Source organism: Sceloporus occidentalis, unplaced genomic scaffold (assembly GCF_023333645.1).
Source record: "Sceloporus occidentalis isolate IW3139 unplaced genomic scaffold, rSceOcc1.0.p SCAF_160, whole genome shotgun sequence".
NCBI classification, from domain to species: Eukaryota; Metazoa; Chordata; class Lepidosauria; order Squamata; family Phrynosomatidae; genus Sceloporus; species Sceloporus occidentalis.
The window spans coordinates 1090903-1114701 of NW_028317140.1; the positions used below are offsets into that span (position 1 = coordinate 1090903).

At 47.4% G+C, this 23799-nt stretch overlaps 1 protein-coding gene across 1 annotated transcript; it reads right to left on the reverse strand.

Moving 5' to 3' along the window:
• Nucleotides 1–1819: 1819 nt before the first annotated feature.
• Nucleotides 1820–18768, reverse strand: LOC149279834 (serine/threonine-protein kinase PAK 1-like). The gene is made up of 14 exons (XM_089500831.1): nt 18582–18768; nt 13610–13704; nt 13056–13203; nt 11413–11462; nt 10318–10416; nt 9909–10092; nt 9004–9067; nt 5836–5884; nt 5013–5125; nt 4541–4658; nt 4350–4449; nt 3190–3386; nt 2772–2909; nt 1820–1906 (listed from the first exon to the last, which is right to left on the reverse strand). The coding sequence occupies exons 1-14, from the start codon at nt 18766–18768 to the stop codon at nt 1820–1822; spliced, it is 1629 nt and encodes a 542-aa protein (XP_089356957.1).
• Nucleotides 18769–23799: the final 5031 nt, after the last annotated feature.

Here is a 23799-nt window from a genome sequence, read left to right on the forward strand (position 1 = left end):
CAATCCATAAATTCAAGGGGTCTGAGAAGACGAGAATTGACAGACTAAGACAAACTGATACGTTAGGTGGAGAGACTCGACTTGCAAGCTTACAATCTAGAGGAATGGGGTGACAAACATAACACACAGAGACGGGTGAGAGGTAGTGGGGGGGTATCAGTGACGGGTGAGAGGTAGTGGGGGGGGTAATCAGTGACGGGTGAGAGGTAGTGGGGGGGTATCAGTGACGGGTGAGAGGTAGTGTGGAGGGGTATCAGTGACGGGTGAGAGGTAGTGTGGGGGTATCAGTGACGGGTGAGAGGTAGTGTGGGGGTATCAGTGACGGGTGAGAGGTAGTGGGGGGGTATCAGTGACGGGTGAGAGGTAGTGTGGGGGGTATCAGTGACGGGTGAGAGGTAGTGTGGGGGGTATCAGTGACGGGTGAGAGGTAGTGTGGGGGGGTATCAGTGATGGGGAAGTTATGGGGGCTTCTCTGAAGAAGTGGGTTTTGAGATGTTTGTTGAATGTCGGGAGGGAGGGTGGAAGCTGAAGGTTCGGGGGAGATTCCGGAGATTTGGGGGCAACGAGTGAAATCTTGTAGACAGGAAAAGGAAGAGGTGATTAGTGAGGAGGGGGAGAGCCGGAGCCCATGGGGAGAACGTAGGGATCGAGTAAGAGAGTATCTGCTTATAAGGGCAGAAACGTAAGGAGAAACAGTGCTATGGGGGAGGATCAGTATTATGGGGGGGCAGTGTTATGGGGGGGCAGTGTTATGGGGGGTATTATTGGGGGGGCAGTGTTATGGAGGGGGGGCAGTGTTATGGGGGTATTATTGGGGGGCAGTGTTATGGAGGGGGACAGTGTTATGGGGGGAGCATTATTGGGGGCAGTGTTATGGAGGGGGGCAGTGTTATGGAGGGGGTTTCCCAGAGGGGGAAGCAGAAGAGGACTATGGAGGAGAGACTGTAGAGGAGAAAGTGGAGTCAGTGGAGCGCCGACCAGAAGAGTGTTGCAGTAGTCAAGACGGGAAATGAGCATTCCTGGGAACTCTCTGGGTTTGACGGGTGAGCGCTGCTGCTTCTCCAGTTCAAGCAGAGATCGGAGATTTTTTTCCACGCATGATGGTTAACTGACCCCACAATAAATGTATGTTGTCATGGTAACAGGCAGCCATATAAAATGCCAGTTCCGCCTAACCTTACTTTGTAAATCAGGGTAATTGTTTTGCAGATGTTTAGTTTAAATGTTAGCCGCCCCCCCCCCACAGGAACTGATATCTGTGGCAAAAAGTGGCATAATCAGCCACCTTTTATTTCCTTAAAACCCTCAATAAATAGATATTTTCTGTTGGTGGGAATTATTCAACATATAAAACTGTAGGGGGCTATTAGAATGTTGCCCCCAGGCTCAGATTTGATTAAAATATTTTTTTATACCTGCCCCCGGGTAAAGGAGCCATCCCTAATTTCAAAGCTGAAGCAGGAACCAACCATGTCCTTTTAGGGAAATAGAAAGACACGAGAACAAATTGTTTTCATTTATTCAGAACGCGGTCAAGGTTCCAAAAGTATTTAAAAATATTCAATTAAAACACAAAAATGTTCTATTTGTCCCCAAAGGGGTGTTTGTAAAAAGTCTGTAGTTTAGCCCCTCCCACGAGGAGCGAACATGCAACTCCAAAGGGCTAACACTAGTATCGATGGCACTGGCGATCCTGGTCCTTGGTGCCCAGCAGCAGCCTGAAGACGAGGTCAAAGAGGGGGGTCTCAGAGGGCTCAATCACTCCAATTATTTTAAAAGGGAAAAAAAAGTGTCCCCCGGGGTAAACGGGCTCCTCATTTTAAGGGTTGTTCTTCACGGCTTCCTTTGCTGCGATTATCAGTGGCGTCAGGCTGGAGAGAGGTTTGGCGATCTTCAGGAATGGGTGCTGCGGGGAGAGGTGGGATAAACACAAAGGGTTAATGTGAAATGCGTCGTAATAAGATGGGTTCACCGGATCAGCCAAAACTGGCAGCGACCGGGCTAAGGTTTTACCAGTGGTGCAATAACCATGGCAACGAATGGAATGTTTCACTCCCTCTCTCATCTTTCTTCCCTCTCCATATCTCCCCTTCTCTCCATCCCCCTGCTTTACCTCCCATCTTGCTCTCCCTCTCTTTTCTTTTTCCTTCAGCCCTCTTCTCTCTCTCTCTCATCTCTCCCCCCTTTCCTCTACTTTTTCTTTCCCTCGCCCTCTACCTCCGCACACTATTATTCGGTCTCTCTAGAGTTCTCCAGTTAAAACAAACTGCTACTCCTACCCTTCTCAACTCGCCAAAATAACAACACCAGGGCAAAGTGCTGGCTGAGGGCCATGGGAGTTATATCCCACAAGTCAGGTAATCAAAGTCTTTCTTGCCCCACAAGCCTTAAATTCATACAACTCAAAAACCTCCTTCGGCTGAAATCTTTTCGCACATCCTGAGCACGCTCTATTTTTAAGGCATGATGTCAGAGCGTCTGTTCGCGCTGAACACTTTGCCAATCACAGCGGTCACGTTTCAGTTTGCCAGGTGTCTGGCCGCTGCCGGGGGAGATGCCACCTGCTCATATCCCGGTATCAACGGGAACTCAACAAACCCCCTCAATCGAGCCCCATCTGGCCCCCGGCAATACGCCTATCCCATGCATGTTTAAATCCCCTCACTGTAGTAGCCTCTACCACTTCTGCTGGGAGGCTGTTCCACTTATCTACCACCCTCTCGGTAAAGTAAAACTCCCTTACGTTCCCCATCTCTGACCCTCTCACACACCTGCAGGAGGTCCTTGGCCGAGCCTCTCCTTTCCACATCCATCTCGAGACAGCGGTTGAGGAAATCTCTGAACGTGGGCGACTGCCTCTCGGGCTTCTGGAGCTCCGGGGTACCGTTTGTAGCGATAAGATAAAGAGCCTGGGCGAAGGAAAGACGTTTTCTTTAAATGGCGAGCTCTACGAGACGCTCAGGTTTAGAGCTCTTTATCTCTGCCGAGCAGGACGTTTTCATACCCGGCCTCAACAACAAGACAGAAAGCAAGTGAAAGCTTACCTGATCGCATCTCAAACTGCAGGCTTTATAACGTTTTGAGTCACAGATAATTAGGATAGCCTATCCCCTCTACCACTTCTGCTGGGAGGCTGTTCCACTTATTTACTACAGTCTCAGTAGTTTTTGGGACATAACGTGACCTTACCCGCAGAGGGTTCTCATTCAAGTACGGAGGTTCTCCTTCCACCATTTCGATGGCCATGATTCCCAGAGACCAGACGTCTACTTTCGGGCCGTAAGCTTTCCGCGTCACCACCTCGGGAGCCATCCAGTAAGGGGTGCCCACCATCGTACTGCGCTTACTCTCCTCCGGCGTAATCTGGGCGCAGAACCCAAAGTCCGCTGCAGAGAATGAACGCGTTACACGGAGTCCGGGAATTACCTGCACGACTCAGGCCTAGAACCTTAGAAGTTCTAGAGTTCCGAAGGTCAAACAAAAGAGCAGCGGCGGCAGCCTTTATCATCGTTATTTCCAAATGTACCATATAATATATTATAACCCCCCCAGCGCTGTATACAGTAATATAACCCCCAGCGCTGTATACAGTAATATAACCCCCAGCGCTGTATACAGTAATATAACCCCCAGCGCTGTATACAGTAATAACCCCCAGCGCTGTATACAGTAATATAACCCCCAGCGCTGTATACAGTAATATAACCCCCCAGCGCTGTATACAGTAATATAACCCCCCAGCGCTGTATACAGTAATATAACCCCCCAGCGCTGTATACAGTAATATAACCCCCAGCGCTGTATACAGTAATATAACCCCCAGCGCTGTATACAGTAATATAACCCCCAGCGCTGTATACAGTAATATAACCCCCAGCGCTGTATACAGTAATAACCCCCAGCGCTGTATACAGTAATATAACCCCCAGCGCTGTATACAGTAATATAACCCCCAGCTCTGTATACAGTAATATAACCCCCCAGCGCTGTATACAGTAATATAACCCCCCAGCGCTGTATACAGTAATATAACCCCCCAGTGCTGTATACAGTAATATAACCCCCCCCCAGCGCTGTATACAGTAATAAACCTGGTTTTATCTCATTCTCCCCAATAACCCCCCCTTTATCTGCAGCCCTGGAGCCGCCGTTGCTGTCAGTCATGTGATATTTAGGGCGACTTTCCCGGCTCAAACCCCACACTGAGCTGATGCTTTATGGCGATGCTAATGAAGTCCGTTCCTCCATAGACTTTCATTAGTCAGGGAGTCCGGCTGGGTGATTTTTGGGGCGACAGTCTCCGTATTTAAATGTTATTCCTAGAGACGCAGATATTTTCAGTTACTTACTAAGCTTCACGGAGCCGTCCATTCCCAGCAGGATGTTGTCGCTCTTGATATCTCGATGGATAACTTGGTTTAAATGCAGAAATTCCAAAGCCTGAAGACACTGGAGACGGAGAAGGACAGGGAGAGGTAAACCTGAGATCTCAGATCCCAAATGTCCACTGTCCGTACTGGCCCCCGAGCGAGCTCATTACCTCTCGGCACACGGCTGCTATCTGCCCTTCGTCCATGCAGGTCTGCGTGACAACATCGGTGAGAGATCCGCCAGCCAGGTACTCCATGACCACCCACAGCTCGTCCCCGACCAAGTAACTGGAAGACGCCAGAGAGAGAGAGTGCGGCAGAACCGGATGAGTCTTCACACGAGCACACTCAGGGCTCACTCACTGGACCATTAGCGCATGTCAGGGGCCTCTGGCGTAAACCGTCATGAATCCGCCGTTTCACACGGGTCTATAAACGTGGCGGAAGAATTCATAGATTCCCCTTTAAGTCCCTAACGCTTATACGATGTCATCAGCCGGAGATTATCTAATCAGACGGCAGAACCCCATGAATCCCAGGATCCTTATGGCGACGGCGCGTTATAAATCCCGATTTCTGCTCTTTTAAGGTTAATCTGCGGAACGCGGATATTACGCCGTCAGCGAGATAAATCCCTCTCACCTGTCCAGGTAATTGACGATGTTGGGATTTTTGTTTTCCCTCATCACCAGGATCTCGTTAATAATTAGCTCTTTCTTCGGCTGCTGCTGGAGGTTCATCTGTTTAATGGCCACCTGAACGTGAGAGGAGGAGGAAATAATCTACGTGAAGTCCAAAGGGCCGCATACACAAGCTGTAAAATTCTACAATCCCGAAGAAGGACGAACTATGCGGGGAAACACGACGGAAGGAACGGCATTAGGAATAAAGTATTAATATAAAAGTTACTCCCCGCAGCGCTGTATGCAGGAGCCGCCATCTTGTTGCCCCGTCACGGGGTATAAATCTCCCGTCACCCTGAGATATCTGTGATAATAGCGTTAGGGAGGGACCTGCGCGGCTGGCAACAATCTCTAGCGCTAGAGGCTCATGTGCCGTCCGCTAAAACAACGCAGGGGGAGAACAGGAAGCGGCTTACAACTTCCTGCTCGGGCTGACGGGAGAGAAGAGGAAGCGGCTTCCAACTTCCTGCTCGGGCTGACGGGAGGGAGAGAACAGGAAGCAGCTTCCAACTTCCTGCTTGGACTGACAGGAAGGGGCTTACAACTTCCTGTTCGAGCTGATGGGAGACAACAGGATGCGGCTTCCAACTTCCTGTTCAGGCTGACGGGAGTATTCCGATGTGGGAAACTGAGGGGAATTTGCATAAAATGCACTTTTTATTAAGTGAAAAGAATGTAAAACATGGTTATTAAACCAACAAAGGAATCGGTGATATTCTGGACATAGACGCTCCTCCATTGTTACAATCGTAATATACAAAAGTCACGTAAAGGGTTCTCACCTCTTGGCCTGTCGCTACATCCACAGCAATGTACACCGTCCCAGACGCTCTGATAGACAGAAGAAAGAGGTTAGCACAAAGGGTTAATGTAAATGGGTCTCGAATAAAGCTTTGGAGACTTTAAAAAAAAAAAAAATAAAACAACCAAAAAAAAAAAAAAACTATCGCGTTCCCTTGGAAACCCTCAGGACAAGAGTTAGATCCCTGCGTGAATACAAGACGTGGAAAATATAATATATTTATAATGTTAGAACAGAATATTGGGGGATAATAATGCAAAGTATTTCTTTCTCCTCTATTATTAAGTTGCTGAGAACTTCAGGAAGTCGATCAGATAATGCTGGCTCTGCCACAGGCTGCCACCGGCCTCAATGAACTTGGCTATAGTAAAAGGCTGCGATAGCAAGCCGTCAATCAAATCCGTGTGACCAATGACGCGAGCTTCCAGCGGCTCCCCTAACTTTATTGCGGTAATCAAGTTAAAATGAGAATGTCCGCGCCTAAAGCAGCGAATCGGGGGAAGCAGCCGAGTTATCGGCGAATGAGATCGCACGGCGTGAGAAGCTTCTCTGGATGAACCTGCGCTGGCTGCGTCCCGTGACCCGGCGGCCGAAGGTCCCTCTGATCTTCTGCCAGCGTTTGATGACCGGAGACAAAGGGGACTTTCATGTCGCTCATCGAGACAGAGGCATTCCTCGCGCCCGGGGGACGTGCACTAATGTAAGGGGGGGGGGGGGGACGTGCACTAATGTAAGGGGGGGGGGCAAAAACCAGCTCAGGCGGGGCATTCAAACTCATCGGCGTTAATAATGCGTCGTTAAGGTATTCTGAGCGCCTATGGGCAAGGGCTTTAATCTAATCTACCTTCATGGAAGAACGAGAGGAGAAACCCCAAGAGCCGTTTCCACCGAGCCCCGTTACGGAGATAATTAATGCTCGGGGGGGGGGGGGGTCATTAGAAAGGATAATTAATTAGCTGTCCCTGCCGAGCCCTCGAGACCCATGGAAGATTTTAATTGGAGTTAATTGGAGTTTCTCCTCTTTAGTGGAATTTAACTTTACGTCTAAGGAGGCCCTGAAACATCAAAAAATTAAATTTTTTTTTTAGAAATTTTGCTCCAGCATTTGAGGCAAATCCAAAGAAATGGGTTTGTGCAACCATGACGCCCCTTTTCCACGTTTAGTGACCCCACATAAATTATATATTGTTTTGTTCAGATAGGGCTTCCTCTTTATAACACTTTTTTTTTGTATAATCTGTCAATTTGTACGAATTCAATCTAAAAAAAATAAAAAAAAAAAACAGCCAAAAATATTAAAAACCACAATTTTTTTCGCAATTTTACTTTTTTTATCAGTGAGAAGAAATCCTGATTTATGTTAAACAACAACCCCTGAGGAGAAAAATATCCCACATATATATATTTAATCACTCAGGGAACTGGACAGTACCCCTTGTGATGTCATGGTGACATCACTGGAGTCTTTTTATTATTTGAAAACTATTTTAAATGATTTATTTTGGTTTTTAAGTATTTTTTAAAACACCGTTCCTCCCTCTATTCACTTTGATCTCCACTGCTGCTGATCATAGAGGCTGACCATTGCCCTGCATTGCTGATCGCAGTACCTGTGATCAACCTGCAGGGGAGCTCCTCAGAGGTTTCAGGAGGGTCTGGACCGATCCACTTAATATTGTTTCTGGCGTTGTCAGGACGGACGCAGCCGGCAGAGAATGACCGAACACACCGATATTCCCGCGACACATTGGATTGGTCAGCAGGAAACTAGTGATGTCGGCTCCTGCCGACTTGGGAGACTCCAGACTGTCGAAGGACACCCTGATCTCCTGCGTACCGGCAGAGAAATGTCCTCACCGGTGCAAAACGCATAGGATCACATCCTCTGCCATCCTGAGCATGTTGTACATGACGTATTACTACGTCCTGTCGCGCGAAGGGGTCAAAGATCTTGCCGTGGGCATTAAAACTCAGTTAATGGCGTTTGCAGACGACACAAAGTTAGGTAACATAATAAAGTCTGAGCCAGAAGTTGCTTCTCTGCGTGGAGATCTACGCAAATTGGAGGACTGGGCAGCCATATAGCGAATTTATAAGATTTAACGTTGATGAATGCAAAGTTAGGCATTTGGAAAAAATAAAAATGTGCTAGTTTAATCTTAAAAGGAGTTGAGTCGGGGAAACCACCAACTCCAATTACAGCGAAGAACTGTGGAACAACTCTTTGGGGGCTACGAGTACAAAAACAACAGTGATCCCGTTGTACAGCGCTGCAGAATATGATGGCGCTATATAAAACAATGAAATAATAATTTGCCAGCGCCCAGTACACGGTCTGACAACAGAAAGTAGGACACTCTCTGAATATGATATTTCATGCATACAGGGATAACTATTATGCCCTCACTGTATCTACTACCCCCTGCCCCCCCCCACTCATGGCACCTCCTTCATAGGGGTAAAACACAAAGGCTCGCCGCGGAAAGGGCTTTGTAACGGGAGAGCGTTCCTGATTAATTATAGGTGTCGGCAGAAATAAAAGGAGACTTTGTTTCCCAGACATATGATCTCCTGCCTGTTTCTCTTGGCAGCGCCAAACATGCTGGCGGTTTCATTTATCACGGTTAACTGCCCCTCTCCCCCCCTCCCTAGGGGAAAATGCCCCTTTAATCCGCCATGTCTCCATACCGAGCATCAATGAAAACCCCTGCTTCTGACATCATCTGGATTTTACCGCTTTACGGTCATTTTAGAATTACAAATCTCATGACGCTCAGCCAGCCGGCGGCAGCCTATTAGATGAGGCATAGAGGACCGGTTCGGTCCGTCCTGCTGATTTAACCACATCAGTGCCGAACTGATCACCTTAGCGGGAACGCTGGAACAATGTACGTTTTTTATAAATTTCTTCATAAAATACTCCTTTATTTAAAGGTTTCTTTATGTTGTTTCTTAAGTATCAACTATTAACCCTTTCAAACAGACATCAAGAAGTCGGTCAGTCCGGCTGCTAAGAGAACGGCAAACTATACAAGCCAAACATTACAAGCGCTTCATTCTGTGTCTACGCTCTGCGCTCATCTGCATCACTCAAAGGGTTAAAGGGTTCCGCGATTAGAACGTTCATGTGGATAGAATCAGTTCTTACCCCTGACCGATCTTTTCGAACCGCGTGTACTTCTTTTTCGGGTCCCCTATGCTTACAATACTTCCTAAAAGAAAACAAAAAAACATTGCATTAGGAACATAGAACCCGCCGGCAGATCGGCCCCATCCGGCCCCCCGTTTCTCCTGCTGTAAAGACTCAAACCTTAATCAGTCGTTGGTCTCGTCTTAGATTCAGGAGCCGTATGTCTATCCCATGCGTGTTTAATACCCTCACTGTATTATCCTTTACAGAAAGGGTAGTAGATGCCTGGAACAGACTTCCAGTGGGAGTATTTTAAGCAAACTCAAGAAAGCTTCACATGTGCATAAAGCTATCCTAAGGAAATAATAATTAAAAATGGGTATTTAAACAAAGGGTAAAGTAGGGGGCCGAACCCTGAGCACAAAAGTTATTTACAGTAAAAAAGGGTTTTTTTCTCTCTTCCTTTCTTAAAATAAAAGGCTGAACTGTCTACGTATTAAAACCTAGCACATGGTACGAAAAAAAAAAACAAAAAACTTTTTTTGTGCAGCTAACCATCTGCTACATGGAGCTAAAAAAAAGAAAAAAAATACACTAAAAAAAACGTGAAGAAATTGAAATAAAAAAAATACGCGGCGCTCCTCACTATTAGTTTCTGTTCTTGATACACAAACTACTCGTCACTCGTGTATCTCGGATTCCCTACCCGTTGTACAGCGCTGCGGAATATGGCGGCGCTATATATTTATCGATATACAGTAATAAATAATAATAATAATATTTGTGTGGGTGGTGTTGGTGCAGATGACTTGTAGCATCCTGGTTTATCTATAACCCCCCCCACGTGAATTTGATAATTACCCCCATACCTGCCGGGGGGGGTACCTAGCAGAACACTTTCCGTAACGGCCAGCGATACGTACGCAGCTTCACCAGGATCTCCTCGTCCGTCATCTTGGGCTTTTTCTTCAGCTTTTCGGCACCCTTTGCCGGCGCTTGGACACGCGGCGAGCCGTTTTCTGGCGGCTCAGGGGCCGGCACGGTCACCTCGTCTTTAACAGGAGGAGGCGGCGGCGGCAGCGGCTCAATCACAGACCGGGTGCATATCTGCAACACAAGGATACCGATAATAGCCGCTAGATATCACAGACACAGAGTCTGCCTGTTTTTCCTGCTTCAAATGCCCCCGCTTTATTAGCTTCTACCACCCATGCTGGGAGGCTGTTCCACTTTTCTACCACCCTCTCACTAAAGGAAAACTTCCTTACAAAAATAAGTACAGCACAGGGTTATGACCCAAGATTTTGGAAGGCATTTCTGCTTTAAACTCACCGATTTCGTATGCTCTGGACGAGGGGCGATGATAGGAGGAGGGGAAGCGTCGTCCTCGTATTCAGACACAGGAGGGACCGTGGGAACTTCCAGCACGGACTTCACTTTCTGCATGGAAGACGGAACGTAAAACACCCGCAAATATTAAATCCGTCCTTATAAGAGGGTCTCACTCCCGGGTCATTTATTTTGCCATCGATTAACGCGAGCGCTTTCCGCATATCTGCACGGGGGGGGGGGGGGGGGGGGAGTCTAGAACCTGCGGCGGCCCAGGGGCAGGTATATCTGAGAATGCAAGGAGCTGGGGTAGGGGATATGCGTATTGGGGCATTCTGCAGAACCCTTCCATGTGGAAATTTATGTGCTATCATATGTATGGAAGGGTCCCTTTAACTCTTTCATTTTCAAAAAAGGAGGGTAATCCACGGGGCGGGGGGACATTAAGTTGCGCATGGTGTGGTTGTTGCCCGCTCCAATGGTCCCTTCCATATATTGGGCTTCAAGGGGTGTCTCACTGGCTTGACCCCCTTATTATTTTATAGGTCAAGCCGGGTGGAATCCCTGACCGGCTCTGTAAAGACAGCAGATTTGAGCAGACCGGATACAATGTAGCAGCCCCGACAGCCTCCCCTCCCTCAGACCAGATACAATGTAGCAGCCCCGACAGCCTCCCCTCCCTCAGACCAGATACAATGTAGCAGCCCCGACAGCCTCCCCTCCCTCAGACCAGATACAATGTAGCAGCCCCGGCAGCCTCCCTTCCAGCAGACCAGATACAATGTAGCAACCCTGGCAGCCTCCCCTCCCAGCAGACCGGATACAATGTAGCAGCCCCGGCAGCCTCCCTTCCAGCAGACCGGATACAATGTAGCAGCCCCGGCAGCCTCCCCTCCCTCAGACCAGATACAATGTAGCAGCCCCGGCAGCCTTCCTTCCAGCAGACCGGATACAATGTAGCAGCCCCGGCAGCCTCCCTCCCAGCAGACCGGATACAACGTAGCAGCCCCGGTAACCCTGACTCTATGGCATTCCATCCACGACACCATGATGTATTAAATCACATCTCGTACAAAGATTTTTAGTAATTCTGTATACATTGACACTTACCGAGTTCACTGTTGAGTTATAGACGTCCTGCAAGTTATCTGCGAGGAAGAGACAGGGAATCATCACCGGGGAATAAATATACACAACCGGAACACGGTCAATGAGACAAAGAATTCTAAGCAGTGGGTATATAAGGGGTTAACTACAGGAGCTCTGGAAGTTAATGTAAGGAAGCGCAGGACTGTGTGCAGCCAATGTGAGATGGAATCTGCATGCTGCTCACTCCTCATTGGTTGTAATTTAGACACGCCCTGTTATAATCGTATACTAAAGGCTCCAATCAGAAAGGGCAACACATGGCAATTCAGGGGGCCAAAGGCTTCATGCCCCTGGTTTCCAGGGTCTGTTACCGCTGCCTCCTAATTGGTCCAGAAAACGCCCCTCACATGACCAACAGATAGATCTGGCCCTCCCGAGGAAGGGGGTCGCATTTCCCTTCAAGGAGCGCGACCTCCCCAAGGAAAAAGACCTGGGGGGATCTGGGGGCTCCCATGGCCCTTATGGGTACCAGCACCATTTTTCACGCCGACACAGGGTATAAATCGCCCCGTCGCCCTGAGATATCTGTGATAATAGCGTTACGGAGGGACCTGCGGGGCTGGAAACAATCTCTAGCGCTTGAGGCTCCTGCGCCGTCCGCTAAAACAACGCAGGGAGAGAACAGGAAGCGGCTTACAACTTCCTGCTCGGGCTGACAGGAGAGAACAGGAAGCGGCTTCCAACTTCCTGCTCGGGCTAACGGGAGGGAGAGAACAGGAAGCGGCTTCCAAATTCCTGCTCGGGCTGGCAGGAGGCAGAGAGCAGGAAGCGGCTTCCAACTTCCTGCTCGGGCTGACAGGAGGATTCCGATGCAGTCTGCACTGAGGGATCATGGGAAACGGAGGGGAATTTGCATAAACTGTACATAACGTAATATTAAAGAAAAGGAAGGAGGATTATGTTTGGCGGGAAGCCAACCCTTACTAATCTGAGCCAGGATGAGTAATGGAAGCAGCAGCCAGTTATCTGAAGGCCGGCGATTCCAAACAACGCAGTCACGGCCAAAACACAGCCGGGGAGCGGATCCGGACGGCGCTCGTGACTCATATCGGAAACAATCAGCGTTTATTGCTTGCCTTGTAAAAAGCACAAAGCCTGGCAGCTTATCACGAATATCTGGGCAGAGTTCAGAAAGTGCTGACAGAGGTCACCGAAGTCTCCACCAAGAAGCAAATGAAGGCGATCATATGGATCATACTGGTTACTGCAGGGATCCCTCGCTATGAAATGTGGGGCTCTTAAAGGCAAAGAACCGAAAGGGTCTGAAAAGCCAGAAAAATAATAAAAAAAACAAACGGCTGATATGCAGCTGCCTGAAAACATTATATTATGGGGCAAAAAAACTACAACTGGGGCAAAAAAAACTACAACTGGGGTAAAAAAAGAAAACAGAGCGAGATTTTTTTTACATTTTTAATCTGATATCAGGGATAAGAAATGGCGGGAGATCCTCTTTAGGCCAAAAGACCTCCCAGCAGAAACGGGACATGAGATTTTATGAAGGAGCGGAGGGAAGGTCCAGCTGGCGGGCAGTCGGTGTAGGGACTGGCGGGGCAGAGGGGTGTTATTACAGCCATTACACAGTCGTTTACCTGTGAAGCTCATGTATTTCTGGCTGTTTGAGGTTTTCTTGGAATTGTAGAATTCCAGCACGTCCAGAACGGCCTGCGGGTTCTTCTTCTGCTCAGATTTTGTGATGTTGGACGTCTGCAGTAAGCTGGCCCACTGCTCCGGCATACCCTGCGAGACAGAGCGAACGTGAGACCTCAGAGGCCTCTTCTTCTATCTGACCGAGAGACCTTTGAGGAACATAGAACTTTACACATTTTTCTACGTTATAACTAAGTGAGGCATCTAGAAGAAAAATAAATTTACGTTTAATTTATAAAGCCCTTTCCTGCTGTTTCTATACACATTATTTTTAAGTGGTGCAGCCTCCCATAAGAGGTGGTAGAGGGTAATACAGTGAGGGTATTAAACACGCATGGGGTAGAGATACAGCTCCTGAATCTAAGACGAGACCAACGACTGATTAAGGTTTGAGTCTTTACAGCAGGAGAAACGGGCAGACTAGACGTTGTGGTTTTTAACCCATTAAAGGAAGGATGGCAACTAATTATTGAGGGTATAAGTTGACAGAATTTACCGTGAACTCCCCGGTGACCGAGTCGAAACCAACGTGAATCGTGTGCTCGAAATCCGAGGGAAGGGAGATTTCCAGCTTCGTAGACTTTTTAATAACTGCAGGAAAACAAAACGGGACAAAAAAGGTCAAAACGGAATGAAAAAATAACATGCGTCCTAGTGAGGGGGGGCGGCAATAAGCTCTCCAACGGCCTGCTCGGTGCACGCGCTTGTTACAGGGTCACCGTACCCAAGGCTGGGTACCCCTGTTTGAGGGCTGAGGAATCACCAGTCAGTCCCTCATACGGATCGCACTCAGCTATCCACGGATCATCCAGACCACCATTCGTAGCAAACCAAGAAGAACTCCTTTATTACAGACACACAGAACTTATATACAATCTCAATGCAATGTGTACCGAACCCAACCCCCAATCCCTCAGCCACATCCCATCACAAATCCCATCAGTATACAGGGGATGTATCAGGTGAGGGGATTACAGAATACAATGGGTTCCCCCACCTGTGTTATCCCCCCTGTAGTGCGGGGGCCGTCTGGGCAGATAGGGCTGTGTTGGCTGATTAAGAGCCCCAGCCAGATTATAGGATCGTCTCTTTGAAGGCTGGGGCTGAATCCACATCAGTCTCTGGGCCGGTTACACAATAAACACAATATAATATATTACCGGGTCACGGTATACGGAACCGGACACAAAAGTGCTCCGTGACCCGGCTAAACTTCATATGACACATGAGCCAGCTAGCCTGGCCCTGTCACAGATCTCCCCCTTGACCAACGGTCCGGCAGACCAGGCAGATCCACACGGGTCTGCTGCAGGCTGTCCGAGTGGACAAAGTTCAAAGGTGCAGGCCTTAGTTCATGGCCCCCTTTGTCAGAATCATCCATTGAAGGTGGGCCAGGGCCCTGGTTGCCCAAAAGGATAGTCAATAGTCCTCTGTGAATTGGAGGACGGTCCCAGCTCAGCCGGGGGCACATGGCTATCCCCCTCACCGGGGGTAACAGGGGCACGTGGAGACTCTTGCTCCCTAGTCTTGGGAACTGAGTCTGGGGCAGCTGCCAGGCCAGGGTGGTTGCATGGAAGGAAAACCCTGCTGATCGGGCCGGGGGCACTCGGGGAACCAGGGAAACACGTAGAGGTAGTAAGCGAGGCCTCTACCGGGACACTGGAGTGACCTAGGGGACACTCTGGGACAGGAACAGGTGCCCTTACAGGGTTATTGGGCGAGCTAAGCAGCTCTGCGGGGTACTCAGGGGACCCAGGGGAATACTCCGGGGCAGGGACAGGTGCCAATACTGGACCACCGGGAGGGTTAAGCAGACCCTCGATCTTCCTCTCTGGGACAGGTGCCTCTGCCTGGGCACGGGGAGAGTCAGAGGAACACTCTGGGACAGTGACCTGGGCTTCTAGGAGGACACTTGGGGAACCAGGGATCACTTCGGAGAACACAGGGATAGGAACCAGGGCCTGCGCCAGGCTACTGAGAGGACCCAGGGAACTCGGCAGCCCCTCTGGCGTCCTCGCTAGGTTAGGGAATGGTGCCTCTACCGGGTCACCGGGGACTTCAGTGGGAACCTCTGGGGCAGTGACCCGGACTTCTCCCAGGACACTCGGGAAATCAGGGGGACAATCTGGGGCCCTGGCTTCTACAGGCATAGATAAGGGTTTGGTGAGGGGGATTGTGCCACTTACTCGGGCGGTGGGGACAGTCATCTCTTCTGCCGGGGTAGAGCAGCCAGGGTTGTTGGTGGGGACATGGGTCGGAGCTTTTGGCTTCCTCCTCCGCTTCTTTTTGCTGGCGAGGACCTCGGTTCTTCTCGCCAGGGCAGGGGCCGAGGAGTAGGTGAAGAGGACCTCGGTCCCACTCCCGCAAGTTGTAGTACCATGCTCCCAGTCTCCTTGGAACTCCTGGAGCTCCACTCTCTGCAGCAATTCTTTATAGTCCCTCTCGAGCTGCCATTCCTCTTGGACCAGGCAATCCATAACAGCCTCCAGCTCGGGGGGAATAGCATAAACCAGGACTTCTGCACGGTTGTCCCAGATTGTATCCCTGCGGTACTGGCAGGGGCTTCCGAAGGACGAGTCAAATTGGAAGGCATCATATATCAGTCCTGGGTCGACGGGGCTATACAGCATCAGAGGGTCGCTGTGGTCTTCACCTGCTAACTGCTGGGAGAATCCCTGGTAGCGGCTCTGGAGGTCGAGCTCTGCATATATGAGACCCCTCAATTCGTCTTCCCACTCCGGCAACGGGTTCTCCCCCAGGAGTGGAACTCGTATATCCCACATTGTCCAGTATTGTGCCCAGTATGATTCGAAGTGGGGATGGGAGAAATCATCCCTCCAGTCTGCAGGCGCAGACTCTAACTGCCTCTGCTGGTGTTCCAGCTCACACACCTCGGCTGTAACCCGGTCTGTCTCACCCTCTGGTTCTCGGAAGGGTTGGATATCCTGGTATGATATTTTGGGGGTCTGTTCCCCTAGTCTGGGAGATACAGACCCACTCTGGCTCAGTTCCTGGTGACACATTTTAATCACCGCCGTCACTTGCTCCGATGTAGCCCCTCCTGGGTACAGGGATAGGTGCCATAGAATGTTCTTTTGTAGAGCACTCAGTCCGAGGCTCTCCTCTGGGGCATCCTGGTGCCGGTCCATCTCTCTGCAGTCCGCAATCAGAGTAGCCTTTCCTTTGCTACAAACCTCCAGGAGCTCTCTCGGTGTCTCTCGTCTGCAATCCCAGTTGGTGGTTTGGATTTCACCCAAGTCGTGGGATTCTTCCCACCGCTGCCAACCAATGTTACAGGGTCACCGTACCCAAGGCTGGGTACCCCTGTTTGAGGGCTGAGGAATCACCAGTCAGTCCCTCATACGGATCGCACTCAGCTATCCACGGATCATCCAGACCACCATTCGTAGCAAACCAAGAAGAACTCTCTTTATTACAAACACACAGAACTTTATACAATCTCAATGCAATGTGTACCGAACCCAACCCCCAATCCCATCACTCCCATCCCATCACAAATCCCATCAGTATACAGGGGATGTATCAGGTGAGGGGATTACAGAATACAATGGGTTCCCCCACCTGTGTTATCCCCCCTGTAGTGCGGGGGCCGTCTGGGCAGACAGGGCTGTGCTGGCTGATTAAGAGCCCCAGCCAGATTATAGGATCGTCTCTTTGAAGGCTGGGGCTGAATCCACATCAGTCTCTGGGCCGGTTACACAATAAACACAATATAATATATTACCGGGTCACAGTATACAGAACCGGACACAAAAGTGCTCCGTGACCCGGCTAAACTTCATATGACACATGAGCCAGCTAGCCTGGCCCTGTCACAGCGCTATAAAAACCCAGCGCAAGGAGTCTAAAATTATTTAAAATTTCTTTTTTTTTTTTTGTATTTAAAAAAATAATTTAAGAAATGTAAATAATTAAAACTATCTGTGAATGAATATACCCCAAAACGAGATTATACTAAACTGAAATAAACCCGTTTTATGTACATAAAACTCAAAAAAATAAAAGAGGTTAAATCGCCACTATTTTATCTTTAAAAATTCACACTGTTTTGGCTTAAAAAATGAATGAAAATGTCAAGGACAAAGCAGCAAATCACGTCCATATTTTTCTTAACTCTTTGAGTGCCAGGGATTGGGGTATATTTTTCCTCCCCAGGAGGTCAGGCAGATTTTCTTTAAAATAAATAATCTTGTAAAGCAGCTTGAACTTTAATAGGCAAATCTATATATTTATTTATTGGGGGGAGGGGGGGGGGATTACGCTATTCATAGATATCTAGACACCGGAGAATTTCAACTGGGATAGAGTGGAAAAATCAGGACTGTCTAGCAAAAAGCAGGATAGTTGGGAGGGATGTTAGACATGTTTTATCAGCCAAAAAAAAAAAAAAAAAAAAGGTGTACTTTCCCAAAAAAAATTATTAAGGAATCCTTTTTTGGAGGATCTGGAAAAAAAAATATTTGGAATATTTCTGGCAATAATAATAATATAATAATACTAAATAATATAATACAAAAAAATATATATATTAATTATAATTAATAAAATAATCTAATAACAGCAATAAATAAATAATTATATATATATATATATATGTATATTATATACGATATAATAACAATAATTAATATAATACTAATAAAGACAACAACAGTATTATATTATTAATTATAATATAACAACAATAGCATTAATAATATAACAATAATACAAATAATATTATTATTAATTAGGATTATTATGATTATTAATAACAATAATAATGAATAATAATATTAATAATCTGTTACCCACTGACGCCTAACCTAGGGCAAAAAAAGTTGGCAATTACAATACAGCCAATTTAGAGGGAATTCACTGGGATTGGCAGGTTTTTTTTTTTTTAGTTTTTTTTTCCCATTTGGGCAAAAAAAAAAAAAAAAAAAAGTTTTGTTTCAAATGCGGGTCTGTAGCGAGGGAACGTTCCGGTTCTATCGGCTCAACATATTCACGCAGGTCACGCTTCCGTCTGACAGGAGACGCTCCCGTCAAACCCGTCCGTGGCAGCTGTCAGCCGCGCAACCGCACGGAATCCCAAAACATGCGCGGAGCGAACGCCGGACACAACGCTGACAGCGCTAAAAAGGCATTAACCCCTTAAATGCCCAAACACTAACCGGGGCGTTTCATCTCGTAAGCACAGCACGGTATCTTTTAAGATGCTTTCCTGGGGCTACAATTGACTATTGGCCGCTTTTGTCACCTCTCAAAAAAACTCCACGTTTAGTAAATAAACCCCCACAGGGTACGTTATTTGACCTATACACTGAGCTGTGACATTTTGTTCATGGCATTTATCACCTCCGTGCCGCCGCGTGTTAAAAGCAGCCGAAGGGGCGACTTTGTTTCGTTATGAAAAGCAGAATATTTACGACCCTGGAAAAGGCATTAAAAAATATTAAGGTCACCTTTATCGGCGGTGCGGGGGAAGAGGGACTGGAAGAGGCTTTTCTTTTCTCCGGGGTTGGGGGGTAGGGGTTTGGAGCCATGGCTTAACGCGTCCTCGTCTTTAGCGCTGCTCTCGATAAACGTGCTCGTGATCCTCATGGGAGGGGCTGGGGGCTTTTCTTCCACTTCCAAGACGCCGTCGGACATCTTTATTGCTACGGAGACGGAGAGAACAATGTTATCGTTACAGGTGACATCAGTGCTGGATTTACCCTCTGTGCTACCCCCTCCATCCTCCTATGACATCATACCTTTTTAAGGACGCACAGCGCAGGGCACGAGGGTACTATGGAGGCTCTGACGATACGGTGCTCCATAGTGTTAATGGGCCAGTTTGGGACCTCAGTGATCTCTCCATTGAGGATCGGTGCTATGGGGAGCCAATCGAGCGATTCGCACCCCTGTTATGGGGCAGAGGGGCTGCTGCCGACCTGGTGCTCCCACCCCAGGCCAGAAAATGGCGTCACATATTGACCCTCTGATTAATGAAAGTCTATGGAGGAAGGGACTTCGTTAGCATTGCCATAAAGCATCAGCTCAGTGTGGTGATTGCGCCTGATAAAAGTGTAGAATTTGGGGGGACGCGATAGATGCTTTGGATCAGGAGGGGGTAACTCAGCGGCACGAAAGCCATTCCAACCATGAATTCTAGATGAACTCGGAAAGGACTCGGAGGTACACAGTTGGCGGGATGAGAAGCATAGAGAAAGACGCAGAAAGGGGGGGGGGGGGGTAGAAGGCGAGTTCTAGATCCCTCCGGTCCTGGACACTCTGCCTTAATGGTCCGGAGAACATCTAATATTCACAGAGTAGGAAACTCATTAATAAAACAGGACTGGCTGAGTGGGTGAGGATCAGTCCCACTCGATGCTCCCGGGCGGCGGCTGCGGGTCGGCAGATGGTGGATAGGCTGGAAGGGGGGGGGGTTAAAGACAACCATTTGCATCTAAATAGTCGGCGGCATCAGGGTGTCTGAGCATCGCATCATCACCTGCTTCCTGCGGCCCCCGGGGGCATCAGCTGTCACCACAACCCATCCCAAGAAAAGAGGGGGACGCACTTCTACACAAACAGCCCTCGACTCACACAACGCTAGAACACACACACATCACGCGAGAACACACACACATCACGCGAGGCCACACACACACATCACGCGAGGCCACACACACATCACGCGAGGCCACACACACATCACGCGAGAACACATACACATCACGCGAGGCCACACACACATCACGCGAGGCCACACACACATCACGCGAGGCCACACACACATCACGCGAGGCCACACACACATCACGCGAGGCCACACACACATCACGCGAGGCCACACACACATCACGCGAGGCCACACACACATCACGCGAGGCCACACACACATCACGCGAGGCCACACACACATCACGCGACTCTCCTTCCAGCTACGAGTTTAATGACCACGATATTGTGGTCTGGCTCAATTCTGACAGACCCGGCTGAATGCATACCCCGGGAGAGCTACTGAAGATTCCAATGCGGCCCCAGAATGAGAACTGGGCATAAAATGACGTTTTTGGAATTTCTAGCTTTTTTCTGTCTACTTTTCACCAAATCGCCCAGCAGGAACAGGATTAAAATTGAATTTTCCGCTCTATGACATCACAACTATTTACCTCCTAAAACCTTGTGTGACATCACGGATCATCATCATAATGCTGGACAAAAAAAAAACCACACGTTTTTCCACATAAAGGGAAGTGGCAATTTTTTTTCCCAATTTTTGCAAATAATCTTAAAAATTATCTATAGAAGAGAAAAAAAAAATCCTATTTAAAAGATATTTATTGCTAAAAAAAAATAATTATTATTATAATTATTTTTTTATTAACAAAGATGCTTTGGGCAGTCATATAAACTTTGTAATGCCAAAGGCAGCCAATCAGGAAGAAAACAGGAAAAAATACTATAATTATAATGTAATAGAGAATAAAAACAAGAAATAAAAACAGAAAAAAGAATTTAAAAATAAATCCAGTATTTTGATCAATTTTTGTCATTTTCTCGCGGTGACATCACCACCAATACCTCCGGTCTTCAGGTACCCGAGAGGTTACAGACCCGTCGGGGATCGGACCTGATCGTTTAAATAAAAAAAAAACAACTAAATAAATAGAAATATTAAATAAATGATGAATCATGAAAAAATTTTTAAAACTGTTAACTAATTTTTCCTGCAGGAATAGTTTTTTGTTTTTTTTTACTGTTCTAGTACACGGAGGGTTAAACGGCTGTTATTTAAAGTCCGGGTTCTGGATTGGGATTTGCCATTTGGGTCACCGCGTGACTGCTGGTATTAGTAGGTATACGCGGAGTGAGAAAAAGCGCATCCGCCAACCAGCAGGGGTGTGCCACACAGGCTGAGAGCCAAAAAAGGGACACCGCGACGTACAGAACCTTAAATACGCGTCTGCAAAGCACAATGCGACTTTTTTTTTGCTATTTAGGGAAAATAACTGCATTTTTGGTTAACCTTCAAAATTATAATATACTGAAAAGTGACTGAAAACCTAGAAATCCCTTAAAAAACGAAGACAGAAACGGACGGCGTGAATCGCAGGTTTTCATAGAAATATCACTGTTGGCAGGGAGCTCTGTTGCCATATCATCACCCGATGCTCAAATTATTTCACTTTACCCATTTCATAAGAGCTAAATATTTGATGCATAAAAACCCAATTCTCCCGGTTTAGTTTGCTGAGGAAACGCTCGGGGATTTATAACACAGAATCCATCCGACTGCCCCTCTCACACACACTGCGGGGGGCAACGGGGCCGATTCACTAAACTGGAGTCCCATGGAAAAAAAACTAATAATATAACCCCAGCGCGGTATACAGTAATATAACCCCCCCAGCACTGTATACAGTAATATAACCCCCAGCGCTGTATACAGTAATACCCCCCCAGCGCTGTATACAGTAATATAACCCACCAGCGCTGTATACAGTAATATAACCCACCAGCGCTGTATACAGTAATATAACCCCCCAGCACTGTATACAGTAATATAACCCCCCAGCACTGTATACAGTAATATAACCCCCAGCACTGTATACAGTAATATAACCCCCAGCGCTGTATACAGTAATATAACCCCCAGTGCTGTATACAGTAATAACCCCCCAGCGCTGTATACAGTAATATAACCCCCAGCGCTGTATACAGTAATATAACCCCCAGCGCTGTATACAGTAATATAACCCCCCAGCACTGTATACAGTAATATAACCCCCCAGCACTGTATACAGTAATATAACCCCCCAGCACTGTATACAGTAATATAACCCCCCAGCGCTGTATACAGTAATATAACCCCCCAGCGCTGTATACAGTAATATAACCCCCCAGCGCTGTATACAGTAATATAACCCCCCAGCGCTGTATACAGTAATATAACCCCCCAGCGCTGTATACAGTAATATAACCCCCCCAGCGCTGTATACAGTAATATAACCCCCCAGCACTGTATACAGTAATATAACCCCCCAGCGCTGTATACAGTAATATAACCCCCCAGCGCTGTATACAGTAATATAACCCCCCAGCGCTGTATACAGTAATATAACCCCCAGCGCTGTATACAGTAATATAACCCCCCAGCACTGTATACAGTAATATAACCTCCAGCGCTATATACAGTAATATAACCCCCCAGCGCTGTATACAGTAATATAACCCCCCAGCGCTGTATATAGTAATATAACCCCCCCAGCGCTGTATACAGTAATATAACCCCCAGCGCTGTATACAGTAATATAACCTCCAGCGCTATATACAGTAATATAACCCCCCAGCGCTGTATACAGTAATATAACCCCCCCAGTGCTGTATACAGTAATATAACCCCCAGCGCTGTGTACAGTAATATAACCCCCCAGTGCTGTATACAGTAATATAACCCCCAGCGCTGTATACAGTAATATAACCCCCAGCGCTGTATACAGTAATATAACCCCCGCGCTGTATACAGTAATATAACCCCCGCGCTGTATACAGTAATATAACCCCCAGCGCTGTATACAGTAATATAACCCCCAGCGCTGTATACAGTAATATAACCCCCAGCGCTGTATACAGTAATATAACCCCCCAGCGCTGTATACAGTAATATAACCCCCCAGCGCTGTATACAGTAATATAACCCCCCAGCGCTGTATACAGTAATATACCCCCCAGCGCTGTATACAGTAATATAACCCCCGCGCTGTATATAATAAACCATATACCTTATTTATACAGTTAATAAAAATCCTACTTCTCCCGCTATAAAAAGTTTTTAATAGAATTATTTAACATTTAAGCTTTAAAAAAAAAAACCTAAAAACCATCAATAAAGAGTTCCCAGCAAAATATTCAGAAAATCTGATGATTATATTATTATTGCGTAACCCGACCAACCATAAAGCGGCGGGGGAGGGGTGGAATAACAGGTGTCAGGTACACCTCTGCCTCCCATGATGCTTCTGTGGAAAGTTTTGTGCCCCTGAATGTTTGCAGACAGGACCGGCCGCAGACTCGCCCCGGTATCGCTCTTCCTAGGGAAATTTTGGAGAAATCCCTTTATTTTTGGTAGTTTTTGGTAAGTTCTCTTTTTTTTTTTTTCTTAGTTTTTTTTCCTCCCTGCTCCAGTTGGAATTTTACAGAATCTCCCCAATTTTGCAAACATTTGTTTTCTTTAGTAAATATTGTGCATTCCGCGGGACGGGAGCACCAAGTACACCATGGGCCGGTTACCATGGGGATCCCTGATCTCCCCGACCAGCTCTATTTACACGGTTATGACATCATACCCCGGAACCTGAGCGCTGAGCACGTAGCGGGGCGGACGAGCGTCTCGCACGAGCTGCTGACATTCCGTAAGGTGGCCAATGATTACATGCGAAGGCAAACATAGCTGCCAACTGTCTTGAATTGCTGAGCCAGTCTCCAACACGGGACTGCCATGTAACTTGTGCGATGGGTAGAGTGATGTCATAGTTCGGACACACATCGCGTGGCAGTTGGAGAAGCCCAAACAGTGGCCCAAGGGCCATAAGAAGGGCTATTTTTGTGGCCATCAAAAGATAGAATGAGATAGAAATGATTACTATTATGAATTATTAATTATTACTATTATATTATAATTAATTAGAATTA